Below are 17,750 nucleotides of genomic sequence, written 5' to 3'. Positions count from 1 at the left end.
CTGACAGGAATTAAGACCTCAATAATCGGCTCTACTATAAGCCCAGTTTCACTTTACAGTTCGTATTATATACGTAGGACGGTGGAATATTATGGCAGACATTAATAAACTACACTCAGCTGTGTTGTGTTCTCCTTAAATGTCTCATTCTCACCTTTTTTTGTGATTCTCTCTCTTTTTCTCTCAGCTTCAGCCACACTGGTTTAGTGGAGCCCAAAACAATATACTGTACATTTGGTGTCTCCTCAGAAACCCAAAGAAAATGCATTATGATTCAATTAAGTTGCAGCACTAATACAAAGTAAGACGATCTACTGTACAAGCTCGCAACGCCAAATCTTTACAATTAATTCATTCATTTTTGAAATTGTAAAAAAAAAGAAAAAGGTTGAAATCTTTTATAGTGACAAATTAAGCTCCGCACACTCAGATCTGTCGCACAATCAAAGTATTAATCTTTGCAAGCTTTGGGTCTACCTTCAGGCAGGTCAGTAGACTACTGACCTCCTTCAGGCAGGTCAGTAGACTACTGACCTCCTTCAGGCAGGTCAGTAGACTACTGACCTCCTTCAGGCAGGTCAGTAGACTACTGACCTCCTTCAGGCAGGTCAGTAGACTACTGACCTCCTTCAGGCAGGTCAGTAGTCTACTGACCTCCTTCAGGCAGGTCAGTAGACTACTGACCTCCTTCAGGCAGGTCAGTAGACTACTGACCTCCTTCAGGCAGGTCAGTAGACTACTGACCTCCTTCAGGCAGGTCAGTAGACTACTGACCTCCTTCAGGCAGGTCAGTAGACTACTGACCTCCTTCAGGCAGGTCAGTAGACTACTGACCTCCTTCAGGCAGGTCAGTAGAGGAAGGAGGTCAGTAGAACCGTGGCCCAGCCACCCAGCACCTGATCCCAGACCAGCGACCCAGAGCTTGGGGGGATCACTGCTGCGGCCCGGCCCAGCCACCCAGCACCTGATCCCAGACCGCGACCCAGAGCTTGGGGGGATCACTGCTGCGGCCCGGCCCGGCCCAGCCACCCAGCGCCTGATCCCAGACCGCGACCCAGAGCTTGGGGGGATCACTGCGGCCTACACAGACAGCCTGATCCTGATCCACACCACAGTGGGATTATGTGATACGGCCGTACGGCCCCCGTACCCAGAATCTGACCGCAACAAGACAGCTGGATGCAGGAGGCCCTTGGAGAGAGGTCTGTGTCATCATCATCCACACCGCATTCCACACCTCCATGGCCCACAACCCCCCTTCCCCCCACCGCGTGTGTGAGCTATATGGTCCTCATATACATACAGTAGACTCCTCACTATACTTGAGGGCTATGTGTGACCGTTTCTGACCGAGGCTACTGTAAGTTATTGAATTTTTTCATGTCATATGAAAGCAGGGAATCATAGCTTCATATTGACATGTTGGTTGTTCAGTTTGACCCATCAGTTTTGGTGATATGGCTTATAGAGTATAATGTCTTACAGAAAACAATGAGTTGAGAAAACAGGCTTGAAAAACTCACTTCTGTGGTCTCTAACATTACACCTATAGCTACATGTTTAAGCATTTATTTCATATTTACATGTCTTCTGTGGTCTCTAACATTACACCTATAGCTACATGTTTAAGCATTTATTTCATATTTACATGTCTTCTGTGGTCTCTAACATTACACCTATAGCTACATGTTTAAGCATTTATTTCATATTTACATGTCTTCTGTGGTCTCTACATTACACCTATAGCTACATGTTTAAGCATTTATTTCATATTTACATGTCTTCTGTGGTCTCTAACATTACACCTAGCTACATGTTTAAGCATTTATTTCATATTTACATGTCTTCTGCATGTGGACTCTAACATTACACCTAGCTACAGTAGGATTCATGATGACTATTACCATGTTTTTTGTTCTTTGCTTACTGTAAATCGCTCTGGATTAAGAGCGTCTGTATGTGTGTGCGTGTGTTGAGACATGTTTACTCAGGACTGGGAGCAATCTTTGTGGCCAGTCGACCTCCAGCCTCCCTTTACACATTCAATAAGCACATCGACCCACGCTACCTTGAACCTTGCTGCTCTGTGTAGCTGCCAGTGTGTGTGTGTGTGTGTGTGTGTGTGTGTGTGTGAGAGAGAGAGAGAGAGAGAGAGAGACATGAGTTTCACAGAGTACTGTAAGCAGTACATAGCAGCACTATATGCATGCCTGCATGTACATTTGCATGTGTGGAGTAGTACAGTAGCATATAAGTGAGCACACATATACTGTATGTAAAGTTATGAACATACGTGCACGTGTGTGTCTGTGCGTGCGTGCGTGAGTGCGTGCGTACGTACATGTGTGCGTATGTGTATATGTGTGTGTGTATATGTGTGTGTGTATGTGTGTGTGTGTGCGTGTGTATGCCACCTCACACACACACTGTAACTATTCTCAGCCCTTCACCTGTCGGAGCCTCTTCTTCTCCTACAGAGTGTGTCAGAATGGGCTGGACGGCCACAGCGCTGCCAACAGGAGATTAGGAGGACCCTATTTTAGCTGGGAAACATCAGTGGGACGCCATGTATACCCTCTGTGTGTATGTCCCCCTTCTACAAGGCCCACCCAGCACACCTATGGGTACTGGGTCCACCCAGCACACTATATGGGTACTGGGTAGGTGGGCCCACCCAGCACACCTATGGGTACTGGGTAGGTGGGCCCACCCAGCACACCTATGGGTACTGGGTAGGTGGGCCCACCCAGCACACCTATGGGTACTGGGTAGGTGGGCCCACCCAGCACACCTATGGGTACTGGGTAGGTGGGCCCACCCAGCACACCTATGGGTACTGGGTAGGTGGGCCCACCCAGCACACCTATGGGTACTGGGTCCACCCAGCACACTATATGGGTACTGGGTGGGTGGGGCAGGGGCTGAAAACCTGGAAGAGGGCACTTTTGGACAAAAATAGCGAAAATAGCAGATCTACAAGCTCACAAGGCGTTGTGCTGCGACACGTTGTAGAGCTTGTAGATCATCTATTTTCGTATAGTATAATGAATGACCAAAACATCCATAGAATCCTTTTTCATTAGGATTATATGTCCATATTGCTCTCTCTCTAATAGAGCCTAGTGTGGATCTCTGTAAGCAAGTGTGTAATTTCAAGGACCACCCCCCCCCCCAAGGACCCCCACACACCACAACTCATAACTCTTAGAATCATAATTCATATCGTCTGTCAGGCAGAAACCGATTGAACTTTTTGTGTGCATTATCCCGTTTAGACGTACAGTAACAAATGTCTTTGAAATCCTGACAGTTTTCTGAAAAACCTCATGTTTCTACTGTATGTCAGATTGTCAGTCCTTCTCAAACATTTCCATGTCAAGGACCCCCAGAAGTAAAGATTTTAGTTAAAAAACGTTCGCTCTGAAATAATATATATTCAAAGATTTGCACTATACATTTTCACGATTTTTTCTAAAATAGCAGACCCTATGATCTTGTAGATCTGTTATTTGTCAATAGCTAAAGTATAACAGATAATGTCTTAAAACACCAAAAGGGGTTCCCGCCCAGAATGGGTTAAACTTGGTCATATTACAACGTGATATACACTGAATCCATTCCTGTTACTTTTCAGTTTTAAAAATTCAAAAGTTGTAAAAAAAATTGCAGAGCCACAATCTTGAAAAGGGGACGCAAAGTCCTGTCCCGGACCACACTTTGAGAACCAGTCGGTTCTGTATATTTTGGACCATTTTATATTCCACTTATACAGTAACAGTATACACCAAAATCTCCTCGCCAAAAATAACCGATTCACAAGCTCTCACACAACGTGTTTGTGTTAAATTAGACCTGCTATTAATGTTGTGTTCTCCTCCCGGGGCGGAACATGCATGGGTGCTGGTGAACGCATACATGGGGTTCAAACGGCTGAACATGTGACAGCATCTGTTTAATTACACACAGGATCTGGGAGGGGTGGGGGGGGCAGAGAGAGAGAGAGAGGGAGAGAGAGAGAGGGGTTGAGATAAGGATTGAGAGACGGCATCAAGGAGGATACAGTGTAATGTGGCCTTCCACCTGTTCTGAACCCCAGCGGTTTGAAAAGACAAGGCAGTTGTCGCTCCCACGACAGCCCCCCCTCCCTCCACCCCCCCCCCCCCCCCCCGCAGTGACACGCCTCTCTTTACTTTATCGCGTTTTACATTTATCCCATAACTCTGAGCCGACAGTGTCATGTGTACAGTATTGTGTGTATTGGAGAGAGAGAGAGAGAGAGAGAGAGAGAGAGAGAGAGAGAGAGAGAGAGAGAGAGAGAGAGAGGGGCGCCTTGGCACCAGGAGTGCAGCGATAATCGGAAACATCTGCAACGGCTGGAGACGGACGGACGCCCGCCGCCACAGGGCTCGACCCCCTCCCCCTCCCTCCCTCTCCCCCCACGGGAATCCTTGGGCGTGTATTGGCGGCGGCGGTGGCACACACATGTGTTGTTTAGCATGTAGTCGCGGTGGTGGCGCGCGGCGTTCATATATACACATTTGCGCCGTGCCGCTAGTGAAAGAGAGACCATGAAGGCGGGGAGAGGGAGAGCCAGGGGGGGGGGGGGGGGGTGGAGGGGGGGGGGGAGAGGGTGGAGGGGGGAGAGGGTGGAGGGGTGCTGGGGGGGGTGTAACAGCGACAACCTTGCTCCTCAGGGTCCCATTCCATGTCACTTGTCAGCGGTGATTTATCCGTTTGGCGTGTGTGTGTGTGTGTACATGAACACGAGTTGCTCATGCATTGTGAGTTGTGCGCTGTGCGGTACTACAGTACTAGAGTACAGTACTGTCTGTGTGTAGCTGGGGGGGGGGGCTGTTAAGGGGGGGGACACGGGGTGGTGGTCAACACCTCACCAAATCCCCTTCATCAGAGGGAACACGTGTTCCAACTCCATGTCTGATCTATCACCTGCTGCCAGACGGTGAGGACAGGCCCGTCCCGACCCCGACCAGGGTCCCGGGCTCTCCTCTCTCTCTCCCCGGGTGGGCCCGCGGGGGTCCCTCATGGTCCTCTGATGGCCCCCCCTAAAGGCGCATGGGGCTGGGGGCTGCCCCTAAAGGCGCATGGGGCTGGGGGCCCCCCCTAAAGGCGCATGGGGCTGGGCTGGGGGCTGCACACATGCGCTGACAGATAGACGCGGCCTGCATGCAGACGAGTGCCAATAAGGTTCTCATGTAGCAGAATGGAAGAACATGGACCACAATGTAGTCGTGTGTTACGACCAAGTTAAAGGCCTGTATTCCACATTTAAACTGGAGTAAAAGTCTAAAATCATTGGCATTAACCCATTTTGGGCAGGAACCCAATGTTAGCATTATGTATGTTATGCTTTAGCTATTGAAAAACAGCAGATCTACAAGATCGTAGCGCGCCACCGAGTGGCGCGCTACGATCTTGTAGGTCTGCTATTTTTGAAAAATCGAAGAACGACTGACATATAGAAACATAGCTTTTTCAGAAAACTGTCAGGATTTAGAAGACATTTATAGAATCTTCAAAATGGTCAAAATGGGATAAAATATACTTCAAGTATGAAAGTAATGAAATCTGCCATTTAACAAAGAGTGTTTATTTATTAAATAGTAGTATATCATTATAATGAATTATTAAAAAAATGTTTTTTTTCTCCACAGAATCAAAGATTTTATGGTCATGAATGATTCAACAGGATCCTTGATTGGCCCGGATTATAGGTTTAAAATTGATTTAGATTTCTTTCAGTGGGTCCAGAATATAGTTGAACAGGTCAGGCATATAAGTCAAATTAATTGTCTTACTGTAGACTAAACATAATCTTTATTTTCTTGTCATCATACGTGAGTGGCACATTAAAATAAAATAAAATAATCACTGTGCTGTTCAAATGGGGTTTATGATCAGTGCACACATTATATAGTATCAACTTTATTTTTCGCTATATCTTTATTCCGACGGTGTGTAATCTCGGCGCATCGATTAGGTTTTCTGATCTAAGTCTATTGATCGGGGGGAAGAAGGGGACCTGACAGTCTGTGATATTGGATATGGCTTCACTAATCTTTTGTGTATGTGGCTGTGGGAGGAAAGAGAAGGGGGGACTGTAACGTTACCCCGTCGAGCCACGGTTCGCTCAGGAAAAGACTGCTGATACCCATCTGTGGTCGGGGCGAGGGGCGAGACGGGCCGCGTGGGTTGCCAAAATAGTCTGGCCGCTTGTATTCATCTATGACATTACTTTAGTACGGTGTCAGGAAACCACCCCCTCCAGCAGCAGCACAGAATACACAGAACACCACTATGGATGCACTGGTTTAACCCGTTCAGACCTGCAGGACGATTCTAGTACAAAATGTCTTCTAAATGCTGACGGTTGTCTGGATAAACCCATGTTTCTATATGTGTCAGTCGTTCTCAAACTATTTCATGTCAAGGACCCCCCAGAAAATATCTGTAATTGGCCGCCGACCCCCCCATCTGAAAATATGTAGTTCCTTCAGGGACCTCGCGGAAGCAAAGAGTTGAGTTAAAAATGTTTCGCTCTGAAATATATTTTTCTAAAATAGCAGATCTACAAGCTCGTATAGCGCGGCACTCGGTGCCGCGCTACGAGCTTGTAGATCTGCTATTTTAGAAAAATATATTTCAGAGCGAAACATTTTTAACTCAACTCTTTGCTTTCCAACAGCTAAAGTATAACATATAATGCTTCAAACAACAAAAGGGGGTTCCAGCCCAGACTGGGTTAAGTGGAGGCTATAATTAGCCGTTCATATCAGAGAACAGAACATTTAGTTTGAAACCTGATTGAAATGACAAGAAGAATTCTAGGCCCTGCGCGCTGCGTTGCTAATTAGAACATAACACTTTTGACATGTTAATTTGTGAACCTCCATGTTAGTGATAAATTGTATATGCCAGTGAATTACTAAACTGAAGCTATAATAAATAAATAAATAGAAATCTGTTATTGTACAAAACAAGAAAACAAACTTGATTGATATAAATGATTGATATAAAAAAAAAGATTAACCTTTTTTGATTTCGCGAGACATTAAACTTAACCTACATTAATGCTAGCACTGATATTAGCTACAGTATATGGAGTGCTGCTGGCAGTCAGTGCTAGCTGGCCGACACCATACCTTCTATGAGTTATAATTACAGTACGGGAGAGTTTTTTCCATTGAGCTCGTGACCTTTTATCAGACCCAGCTGGATATGTACGGTAAGGGGCCAATGAGCAAGGAAGACAGACAGACAGACAGACAGACAGACAGACAGGCTCTACCCTGCCCTGTCGCTGCCCGTCCCTGCCTTCCCAAATCCAGACACCGTCCGTCTGTCTGTCTGTCCGTCCCGCAGCAATGCAATGGATCTTAGCAGGCTGTCCTGCAAAGGAACGTCCATGACATCTTTAACCCATTCTGACCTGAGATCAGATTCATACAAGGTTTCCACTGGACACACACTGGTCTGATTAACCCATTCTGACCTGAGATCTAAACGGGTTAATATTTCACCGCTGTTCTTTTCCCCATTTATCCTGTTGTTGGCTGAGCTTTAGTTTATTGTCATTCATCTCTTCTACAAGATGCCTCCAGATTAGATTTCTTCATATACGGACGACGCCTCGACGCGCTCATCTTTCACTGTGTGATTATGCCTTTTCCATGACCGGGCCCCTCTCTCTCTCTCTGTGTCTCTCCCTCTCTCTCTCTCTCTCTCTCTGTGTCTCTCCCTCTCTCTCTCTCTGTCTCTCTGTCTCTCTGCCACTCGTTCTGACGGTGATCTCATTACATGAAGTAGGGCAAAGCCCGGATCCCCCACTGATACCATGATCAAAGCCCCCCCAAAGTCTGCGAGAGGCCGTGCCGCTGCGCGTAGCGTATAGCGATTAAATGTCCCTCTTTTCCTTTTAATCCGGTCGGGACGGGGGAACCCCCCTTTGGTGTTTTATAACTGTAGCATTATGTTGTACTTTATAGCTGTTGAAAAAATAGCAGATCTACAAGCTCGTAGATCATACGAGCTTGTAGGTCTGCAATTTTTTTTTTAATCCTCCTGAAAATGTGGTGCAAATCTTTGAATATATATATTCTTTTCAGAGCGTTTTTGACTCAAATCCTTGCTTCTGGGGGGGTCCCCTGGCTGGAAAAACATGTTTTCAGATGGGGGGGTCAGCGGCTAATTTCATAACATTTCTGGGGTCCTTGACATTTTTTGAGAAGAGAACCACTGACACAGAAACATAGTTTCTTTTCCCCCAGAAAACTGTCATGATTTATAGAAGACATGTATTGTATAGAATCTGGTCTCAGGTCTGAATGGGTTAATTGAATGCCGTCACTTTTCAGAGAATCACCCGCCGCGCGACTCAGAGCAAAAACGGCCCCGCCATGCTAGTGTGTGTGTCTCGCGGAATCGGCGCGGCGGGCCCCACAGCTAGCGGAGGCTGTGTGTGTGTGTGTGGTGTGTGTGTGTGGTGTGTGTGTGTGGTGTGTGTGTGTGGTGTGGCGGTGGAGTCGAATTCCCCTTGCCGCGGCGGGCACACGGGCGCTGATTTGTCTGGCCTGATCGTGGGCTTAGCGTGGCCCACCACAGACAATAGCTAGCGCTTTGCCCCGTAAGCACGTGCTAATAGATCCAGCTTTATTCCTGGAGGCAACGTTATTAGTTTTGGTTCTGGATCAAAAAGGCCGCCGGGGCCAATAAGATGCATGATGTGATGAGTCAGTATTAGACCTGTTATAATAAGATGCATGATGTGATGAGTCAGTATTAGTGCCTGTTATTGCGAACGCAGTGATTGCGAACGCAGTGAGCACTTACTATGAGACCTAGCAGATCATGTCTGTGTGTCTGTCTGTCTGTCCCGCTTTTGTGCCCATATATGGAGCTGAGTGATTACGTCACCATGACTCAGCCATAACCATATAAGGAGTCCCCAAAGCAGCTATACGTCCAAAACCCAAATATGTACGAGCTGCGTTCGCTTCCCACGTTTGCGCGTCTTACTGGTAATAAGATGCATGATGTGATGAGTCAGTATAAAGGCCTGTTATAATAAGATGATGTGATGAGTCAGTATAAAGGCCTGTTATAATAACATGATGTGATGAGTCAGTATAAAGGCCTGTTATAATAAGATGATGTGATGAGTCAGTATAAAGGCCTGTTATAATAAGATGATGTGATGAGTCAGTATAAAGGCCTGTTATAATAAGATGATGTGATGAGTCAGTATAAAGGCCTGTTATAATAAGATGATGTGATGAGTCAGTATAAAGGCCTGTTATAATAAGATGATGTGATGAGTCAGTATAAAGGCCTGTTATAATGAGATGATGTGATGAGTCAGTATTAGGCCTGTTATAATGAGATGCATGATGTGATGAGTCAGTATAAAGGCCTGTTATAATAAGATGATGTGATGAGTCAGTATAAAGGCCTGTTATAATGAGATGATGTGATGAGTCAGAATAAAGGCCTGTTATAATGAGATGATGTGATGAGTCAGTATTAAGGCCTGTTATAATAAGATGATGTGATGAGTCAGTATAAAGGCCTGTGGGAACCATGGTGTGAATACTAAGAGGTCTGTGCGGAAAATCTTAAAGGAATAAGTGTTAATTTTGTCGTCCATCTGTGACCCAATGGACTACAAATGTAATGGACTATAAATGTAACCAAATGAACCAAATGGTTACATTGGTTTGGTACATTAAAACTCCGGCCCTTTTGGTGTTTTAAGCATTATGTTAAGCTTTAGCTATTGAAAAATAGCAGATCTACAAGCTCATAGCGCGTGAGCTTGCAGGTCTGCTATTTTTTAAAGATCGTGAAAATGTGGCGAAAAATTCTTTCAGAGCAAAACATTTAACTCAAATCTTTGCTTCTGGGGGGGGGGGGGGTCCCTGGAACATCATATTTTCCGATGGGGGTCGGTGGCCAATTACATATATTTTTTGGGGGTCCTCGACATGAAATATTGAGCACCACTGACATAGAAACATTTAGAAGACATTTTTTTTTATTTCAACGTCAGGCCAAAATGTATTAATCGAACACTACTTGGGGGGTTTTGCTGTGCAGGTGTGTCTGTAAACTCTGTATATAAATATAGGATTGCTAATTTATGGCGGTACAACGATTGACCCTTCCTTCCTTGGTTTTGGGGGACGGACACACGGAGGTATGTACATTGTGGAAGATGAGTTACAACAGTATGGACAGTTACCAAGAATCTATCATACCATCTGGCTTCACCAGATTGCAGTTAAACTGCTGCTGGCTTGGATCACGAGATGCTTTTAGTGCTGTCAGAGCATGGTGTGGGTGTGTGTGGGGGGTGGGTGGGGTACTTTTTTTTTTGGTCCTAACTTGCTTTAGTAAATTTACGACTGTTGTGTTTCTAGGTCAAGCACATAAACATATTCCTATTTTTGTTATGTTAGGCCATGCATCGTGTTATTGGTTATCGTCGGGCAGTGAATGGAAGGACAGTGAGTGAGTGGCCCCAAACTGGACCGTGCAGTGTTTTCGTCGACTAAAACTAAGACGAAAAATGTTCGTCGACTACCTTTTTCCACTGACGGAAACTAAGCTATGATGACTAAAACTAAGACTAAATATACTGACAATTTCGTCAACAAATAAAAACTAGACTAAAATGTTAGGAAGGGACTATAGTGGACAAGAGATCCAGTATGAGTCATTTTACACTTGGTTCCATGCTGAAAATAGCATGACTGAAAAAACAGTCATTACGACGGCATCAAGGCCCGCCAAAAATACATTTTAGTCGACTAAAACAACTGTAGATTTAGGCGACTAAAATCTTATGACATTCAGTCGACTAAAACTATAGACCAACACAAAAAAACATTCCAGGTGACTAAAATGTGACTGAAACTAAGTGAAAACTATTCAAGAGACTAAAATGACTAAAACTATAAAATCAAAATTTGTGCCAATAAACATAACACTGCTGGACCGCCATCACCACAACAACGCAGCGCGCGTTGCTTTATACACCTCTGTGACTAAAGCTTTTTCACCATCACCACCGTACGGTGCGGTACGGTGCGGTACGGTACGGTACTGTCGTAGAACTTTTGATGTAAACATTTAATAATACCCCTTTATAAAGAGCATCTCCTCTAAGTTACAGTCTGAGATTATCTCATCTGTCACAGCCCTGTGGTGCTGTTTGGTTTTACAATGTTACGTACTGTCCCATGTGTTGAACTGGCTCAAGTCTTGAGGCTATATGTGGGGGGTTTGGGCTGTTGTGGGAGTGAAAGCTATAAAGGCTGTGACCCTCTGTGACTCTGGGAGTCAGACTGGGGTTTCCATGCATGAACAGGTCTCTGCTTTGGCAATGTAAACGTATGTTTTCTCATGCCAATAAAGCCCTTTGAATTGAATTTTTTTTAATTGTAAGTCTTGTCTCCTTACTCGAGTAAAATCCTTATACTTCCAAACTCTGAATTCTTAATTGCCTCATTATTATTAATTGTCCTTTTGAGCATGTGTCCTACAGACTGCCTAAACATTACGGTGCGGTACAGTGCATGGGTTTATACAGTAGAATGGCTCTTCTAGCTTATATATACACACACAGATGGACAAAAAAAAAGGAAAGAGAAACAAAAAAAAAAAAAATCTATGGGCTAGATTTTCCTGGTGAACTGAACTCCCCCAAGGCTGTAGGAGAAACAACACACGCAGGAAGTGAGGTGGGATGTTCGGAAAGCATTTAGTGGATCAATATAGCAGACAGGAGAGGGCGGGGGAGGGGGAGGAGAGAAACAGAGTAGGGAGAGAGAGAGAGAGAGGGAGAGAGAGAGAGAGATATATAGAGAGAGAGGGAGAAGGAGATACCCAGGGGGGGAGAGACACGTCTCTGGGGAACAGCTTGTGCTTTTCAAGAGTACGGTTACAGTTCTTCTCTCCTCCTCAGCCACACTTGGTGGTTTAGGAACTATAGGAACCACCAGCTCAGCATTTTTTCTATGGTTGGTTGTTTCTTTCCCCTCCTCCTCCTCCCTTAGACTGTGTCTGTTCGCTGCTCGGCCCTGCTGTGGACCCTGTCTGGATGTGTACTAGGCTCATGGGTGATGTCATAAGTGTCTCCCCGAGGCCGCGTGCAGCCCGCCGGCATCCACTGATGATCACTGATCATCCTTGCAGCCAGTGGAGGATGGCCGGCCGGGGGGAGGTCGAAGAAAGGCTTCATTTAGATCATACAGTCAATACTGTCAAACTCAAGGCCCGGGGGCCAAATCAGGCCCGTGAATGAATTATCTTTGGCCCGCGGGATGATATTTAATTAGTATTAGAACTGGCCCTCTGGTATATTGCACGGACCACCATAATTGTGCGAGTGCATGATCACGTATCGAGGGCTCGCAAGCATGCGTCTTCTCTTCACTATTGATCAGCAGTGAAAGTATATCACTTGTGGTCAACTTTCAGCTATACCCCCCCTCCCCAAAAAATGGCCTGTGTGTTGAAACACAGTCCGGCCCTCGACTTGTACCAATTTATTTATTTTGGCCCACTGTGTATTTGAGTTTGACATCCCTGGGTGTTGCACACCGAAAATAGACACAATCATCATCATCATCTTTCGACCGCGGTCGAGATCATGGATTTCACATCAACGCCACGCCAGACTTCCCGGTCTTTCATTGCCATCCCCAGTTCCTGCTTTACTGATGCCTGTGTCCCACTCCCTATAGCGATGACATCAGAGGGAACCACAGTTTTCTACCTCTGGTCTGCTTCGAGGCAGGACTCCAGAGAAGAAGGGAAGATATATAACCTCATTGTCAGTGCAGTGGTGAACTTGTAGCTCTGCTTTTTTCAGTGTGCGACACACGGTGCACAAACAAGAATAAATCAATGATATATGCTTGATATTATTATGTAGTTGAGTACGTGCGCCATACGGGTTGCACACTGAAAATAGCCAATCTATAGTACAAGCTCACAGCAGTGCAGCACGTTGTGATAATAGCCAAATATCTACAACATATTGTAGCATATCGCGGCACACAACCAAGTATATTTATGTTGTGCCCGAGGGAGGTTCTCAAGGCTCTATGCTTCGGATCGGCCCTTATCGGGTCATATCGGTATAGGCAAATATGCCAGTCTAACCACAGATCCCACACAGGGGTAATAAGGGGTTGACACTATGCCAGTCTAACCACAGATCAGACACAGGGGTAATAAGGGGTTGACACTATGCCAGTCTAACCACCGATCAGACACAGGGGTAAGAGGGTTGACACTATGGCAGGTAAATAAAATGTTCTCTTTGGAGTTGCCCAAACTGCAAGTGCACATTTGAGTGAGGAGTCTGCTGTGAACACGACAATATAGCTAGATAGCTATAAACATTATTCCCGGACGGTGGAATCGGTATTCAGTATTAGTATCGGCTAAATTGTGGTATTGGGATCGGAAACGAAAGAATCGGGACATCCCTACTTTAAAAATAATTTCGGGTGCAGTACTTAGTTTAGACCAGTCATTGATTAGACCAGTCATTGGTCCTACAACTACAACCTATCTCAAACCCTCACCCTAAACCTAACCTCCCACGGGGCAGCACACCTAAACGTACCCTTAACACGTGTCTAACCAATGACTAGTCTAAACCTAACCTCCCACGGGGCAGCACACCTAAACCTAACCTTAACACATGTCTAACCAATGACTAGTCTAAACTAAGTATGCACCCCAGAATTTCAACATACAATCAAGCATATTTGTCAAATGAAGGATTACATAGTAATCGTACATAGTATGATGTCTTGATTCCCGAAAATCAACACAAAGGTGCTAACAAGCTGTATATTTTGTTCTAGGCCACTAACCATTTGTGAAACCTCCATCCATACCTGCACGTATTCTTGATTCTAGTAATGTTTTCGCCCTGCCGATTGTGTTTATAATTCATGTCAAACATGGCGACGGAAGAGAGCGAACGCTATAAGCCACTTAACGGTTGGTGAAAACAAGCCCAACTCACTCACCCTGTTTCAACATGCCCACTTTGAGACACTTCATGAAGCGACAGGTTGGTTGAAAACAAGCCCAACTCACTCACCCTCTTTCAACATGCCCACTTTGAGACACTTCATGAAGCGACAGGTTGGTTGAAAACAAGCAGAATTCACTCACCCTCTTTCAACATGCCCACTTTGAGACACTTCATGAAGCGACAGGTTGGTTAAAAACAAGCCCAACTCACTCACCCTCTTTCAACATGCCCACTTTGAGACACTTCATGAAGCGACAGGTTGGTTGAAAACAAGCAGAATTCACTCACCCTCTTTCAACATGCCCACTTTGAGACACTTCATGAAGCGACAGGTTGGTTAAAAACAAGCCCAACTCACTCACCCTCTTTCAACATGCCCACTTTGAGACACTTCATGAAGCGACAGGTTGGTTGAAAACAAGCAGAACTCACTCACCCTCTTTCAACATGCCCACTTTGAGACACTTCATGAAGCGACAGGTTGGTTGAAAACAAGCAGAACTCACTCACCCTCTTTCAACATGCCCACTTTGAGACACTTCATGAAGCGACAGGTTGGTTGAAAACAAGCAGAACTCACTCACCCTCTTTCAACATGCCCACTTTGAGACACTTCATGAAGCGACAGGTTGGTTAAAAACAAGCAGAACTCACTCACCCTCTTTCAACATGCCCACTTTGAGACACTTCATGAAGCGACAGGCCTGGCACGACTTGCGTCTTCTCTTGGTGATCTCACACTCGTTGGTGGCCGGACAGCTGTACTCGATATTTCCTGTGAAAGAAAAAAAAAGGAAGAACATTATAAACATCTCAAAGGAAGTGTCTTTCGGGTGCATATATATATATAATATATACAAAATGAAGAATATCGTTTCATGGAAACTAAAGGGTACGCAGCAAAATCCACTGTGCATTTCTTAAGAGTTTTATTCTGCTGCCTGAGAAACCCGCTGTCTCTAGCAGGATATAATATAAAAGTATAAGCTTATCTTCTTTCTTTGTCTGCGGCTTTCAACCGTCTCCCATATTGTAAACAACATACAGACCCTGGGAGACAAATGCACAGGCGCACGCAGGCACACAGGCACACACACACACACACACACACACACACACACACACACACACACACACACACACACACACACACACACACACCTGTCCCAAGGTGACCCTGTCTGACACTCTCGAAGGAGAGAGGGGTTTAGTGGCATTTTGATGGGGACATGTAAAAAGCACCCCCCCCCCCACCCCTCCGGAGTACCACCTACCCACCAGCCTCACTTTGATTCACAGATAAATTAGCTTCATTAATGCAGAGCGTCCTCCCTGGCCAGGGTTCACCGCGACCCCTTCTAACCCACGCTTCTTAACCTAAAGCATGATGGGAGAGCTGCCCTCCTCGCCTCCCCTCAGCCAGCCAGCCACGACATGCAGGGCTATACCAGAAAGATGGAGGACACACCGAGGGGTTGAGCAGCACTCTGCATATAATGTCCCCTCTCCTCAGAGAAGGCCAGATCAGGGCATAACGTCCCCCAGCGAAGGCCAGATCAGGACATAATGTCCCCTCTCCCCATGCAGCGAAGGCCAGATCAGGACATAATGTCCCCTCTCCCCATGCAGCGAAGGCCAGATCAGGGGGCTATAGCTGTGTGTTGTTGGGAGTTGCCAATCTTAAGGCCTGCTCGGATCATATGGCAAAGCTTGGATGTATTATTCAACTCCGTCTGGACAGTTGTTGGCTCAGTGTGGGAAATATTTCCTATGCAATTTAATCACTCGGGTCCAGAAACAGGCAGAAAGGCAGACGTATTGTATCGGCGGCCCGGGTAACAAAAGGATGAGCTCTCTCTTTTCTTTCTCTTTTTTTTTAAATTCTTATTTTTTTAATGTGTGTGCGTTTTTCTTTCCTCCCCTTCTTCTCCTTCTGCACACCAGGGGTTCCGCTTGACAAATTCATTTCGGATCATTACGTCCCATCCCTCCAAAGTCATTCCCATCCCTCCAAAGTTGTGATGTGACCTCGAGAATCCAATGACAAAAAAATAAAAATAAAGAAACCTCTCCTCCTCCTCCCTCAAGCCAAGCCGTCCAGATCCCCTTGATTGAGCGTTTTCAACAATGTCCCGCAACTCTAAAAATGTATTAATGGACACCTAAAAACAGCCCAAACCAGGTGTTGTCTGGGGCTGCAAGACCTGCCAGCGTGCCCCCCCCCCCCCTCCCTCCCCTCCCTCCGCCCTCTCCCCCTCTCTCCCCCAACCCCCCCCTCTCCCCCCCGCCCCCCCTTGTTGGTCAAGGAGAAGGTGCCAACATTTGTCAGGATCTCTGGCATCAACGGTACCAGCAGGGTCACATGCACAGTGAGGGGCCTGTGGCACCGTGCCAACATGTTGGCAGGAGTCGCTGTGGCGTTTGGGGGTGGAGAGGGAGGGGGGGAGGGGGCGGAGGGGGGGGTAAAGTCGTTTTAAGCCCGGCGGTACAAGCAGAGGGGAAATAAAAGCACAGCGTATTCAGTGTTTAGAGGCTATGAGAGACACGGACACAGACAGAGATAGATAGATATACCATCTTTCTTTCCTTTTTCATCTTTGTAAGGTTTTTGAACACCCTTTCTCTCTCATACGTACACAGACGTATTTTTTAGAAAGAGTTGTAAGATAAAAAAATAAATAAAATAAAAATAAAGAAAGATCCCAATGTTAAAAAAACGTTAAAAACGTCTCAGTGGTCCAGGCACCTTGGCTGGTATAATCCAGTCTGGCAGTGTGCCACGGGTTCGACTCCCGATCCCGACGGCCTTTACTGCATGTCACCCCCCCCCCCCCCATCTCTCTCCTCATTTCCTGTCTGTCCCTCCATAAAAAAAAAAGGTTTAAAAAAAAAAAGGTTACTTGGCCGGCACGACGGACCTTTTTGCGATGACGTCGTCAACACGCGTCTCATCCCATTCTGACCGGTGGATTTGCCCGTATGATTTAAAACTGATTAAAAAAACGTGGATTAAACAATGAAAACATAACTCGGGGGAAACTCGCGAATCGCAGGGAAAGTGTTCTACAATTAATTAACTCGTGAATAGAAGTCTCAGGGCTGTATTTTGCGTGTCTTAAGTACCAGGTCTTATTACTTAACTTAAGACCTGGAGGAGTGATCAATGCCATTTGGCTATTCTGAGTGGCCAAAGAGCATTGACCACGCCTACAGGTCTCAAGTTAAGTAATAAGACCTGGTACTTAAGACACGCAAAATACAGCCCAAAGTGTTTAAAGTGTCAAATCACAACAAGTCGTCTCAGGACACTTTACATGTAGAGCAAAAGGACCAACAGAGATCCACCCAGAGCAAAAGGACCAACAGAGATCCACCCAGAGCAAAAGGACCAACAGAGATCCACCCAGAGCAAAAGGACCAACAGAGATCCACCCAGAGCAAAAGGACCAACAGAGATCCACCCAGAGCAAAAGGACCAACAGAGATCCACCCAGAGCAAGACATTTTGCAACAGTGGTAACGAAAAACTCCCCCTTGGGAAGAAACGTCAAGCAGAACCCCACTCTAGGCTGGGCGGCGGTCTGCCTCCACCGCACTTTAAAGGTAGAGTCAGTGATTTCACTCAAAAAACCTTAGGTTTCGTTTTTGGCTGTGGGACCTAAGCCTTCGTCCAATCAGG

At 45.8% G+C, this 17,750-nt stretch overlaps 1 protein-coding gene across 1 annotated transcript in view; it reads right to left on the bottom strand.

Annotated features, from left to right (window-relative positions):
* LOC308334707 (steroid hormone receptor ERR2-like) overlaps positions 1-17,750 on the bottom strand; it is a gene marked incomplete at its 3' end in the record, with an annotated part of 73,326 nt that overhangs the window by 25,330 nt on the left and 30,246 nt on the right. The window contains exon 3 of the mRNA XM_080791511.1: positions 14,730-14,846. Within this exon, the coding sequence (XP_080647637.1) occupies positions 14,730-14,846 (117 nt within the window). The remainder of the gene's footprint in view (positions 1-14,729; positions 14,847-17,750) is intronic.

This window comes from Protomyctophum bolini, assembly GCF_963924005.1.
Source record: "Protomyctophum bolini genome assembly, chromosome: 19".
NCBI classification, from domain to species: domain Eukaryota; kingdom Metazoa; phylum Chordata; class Actinopteri; order Myctophiformes; family Myctophidae; genus Protomyctophum; species Protomyctophum bolini.
This window is presented reverse-complemented; position numbering and strand designations above follow the sequence as displayed.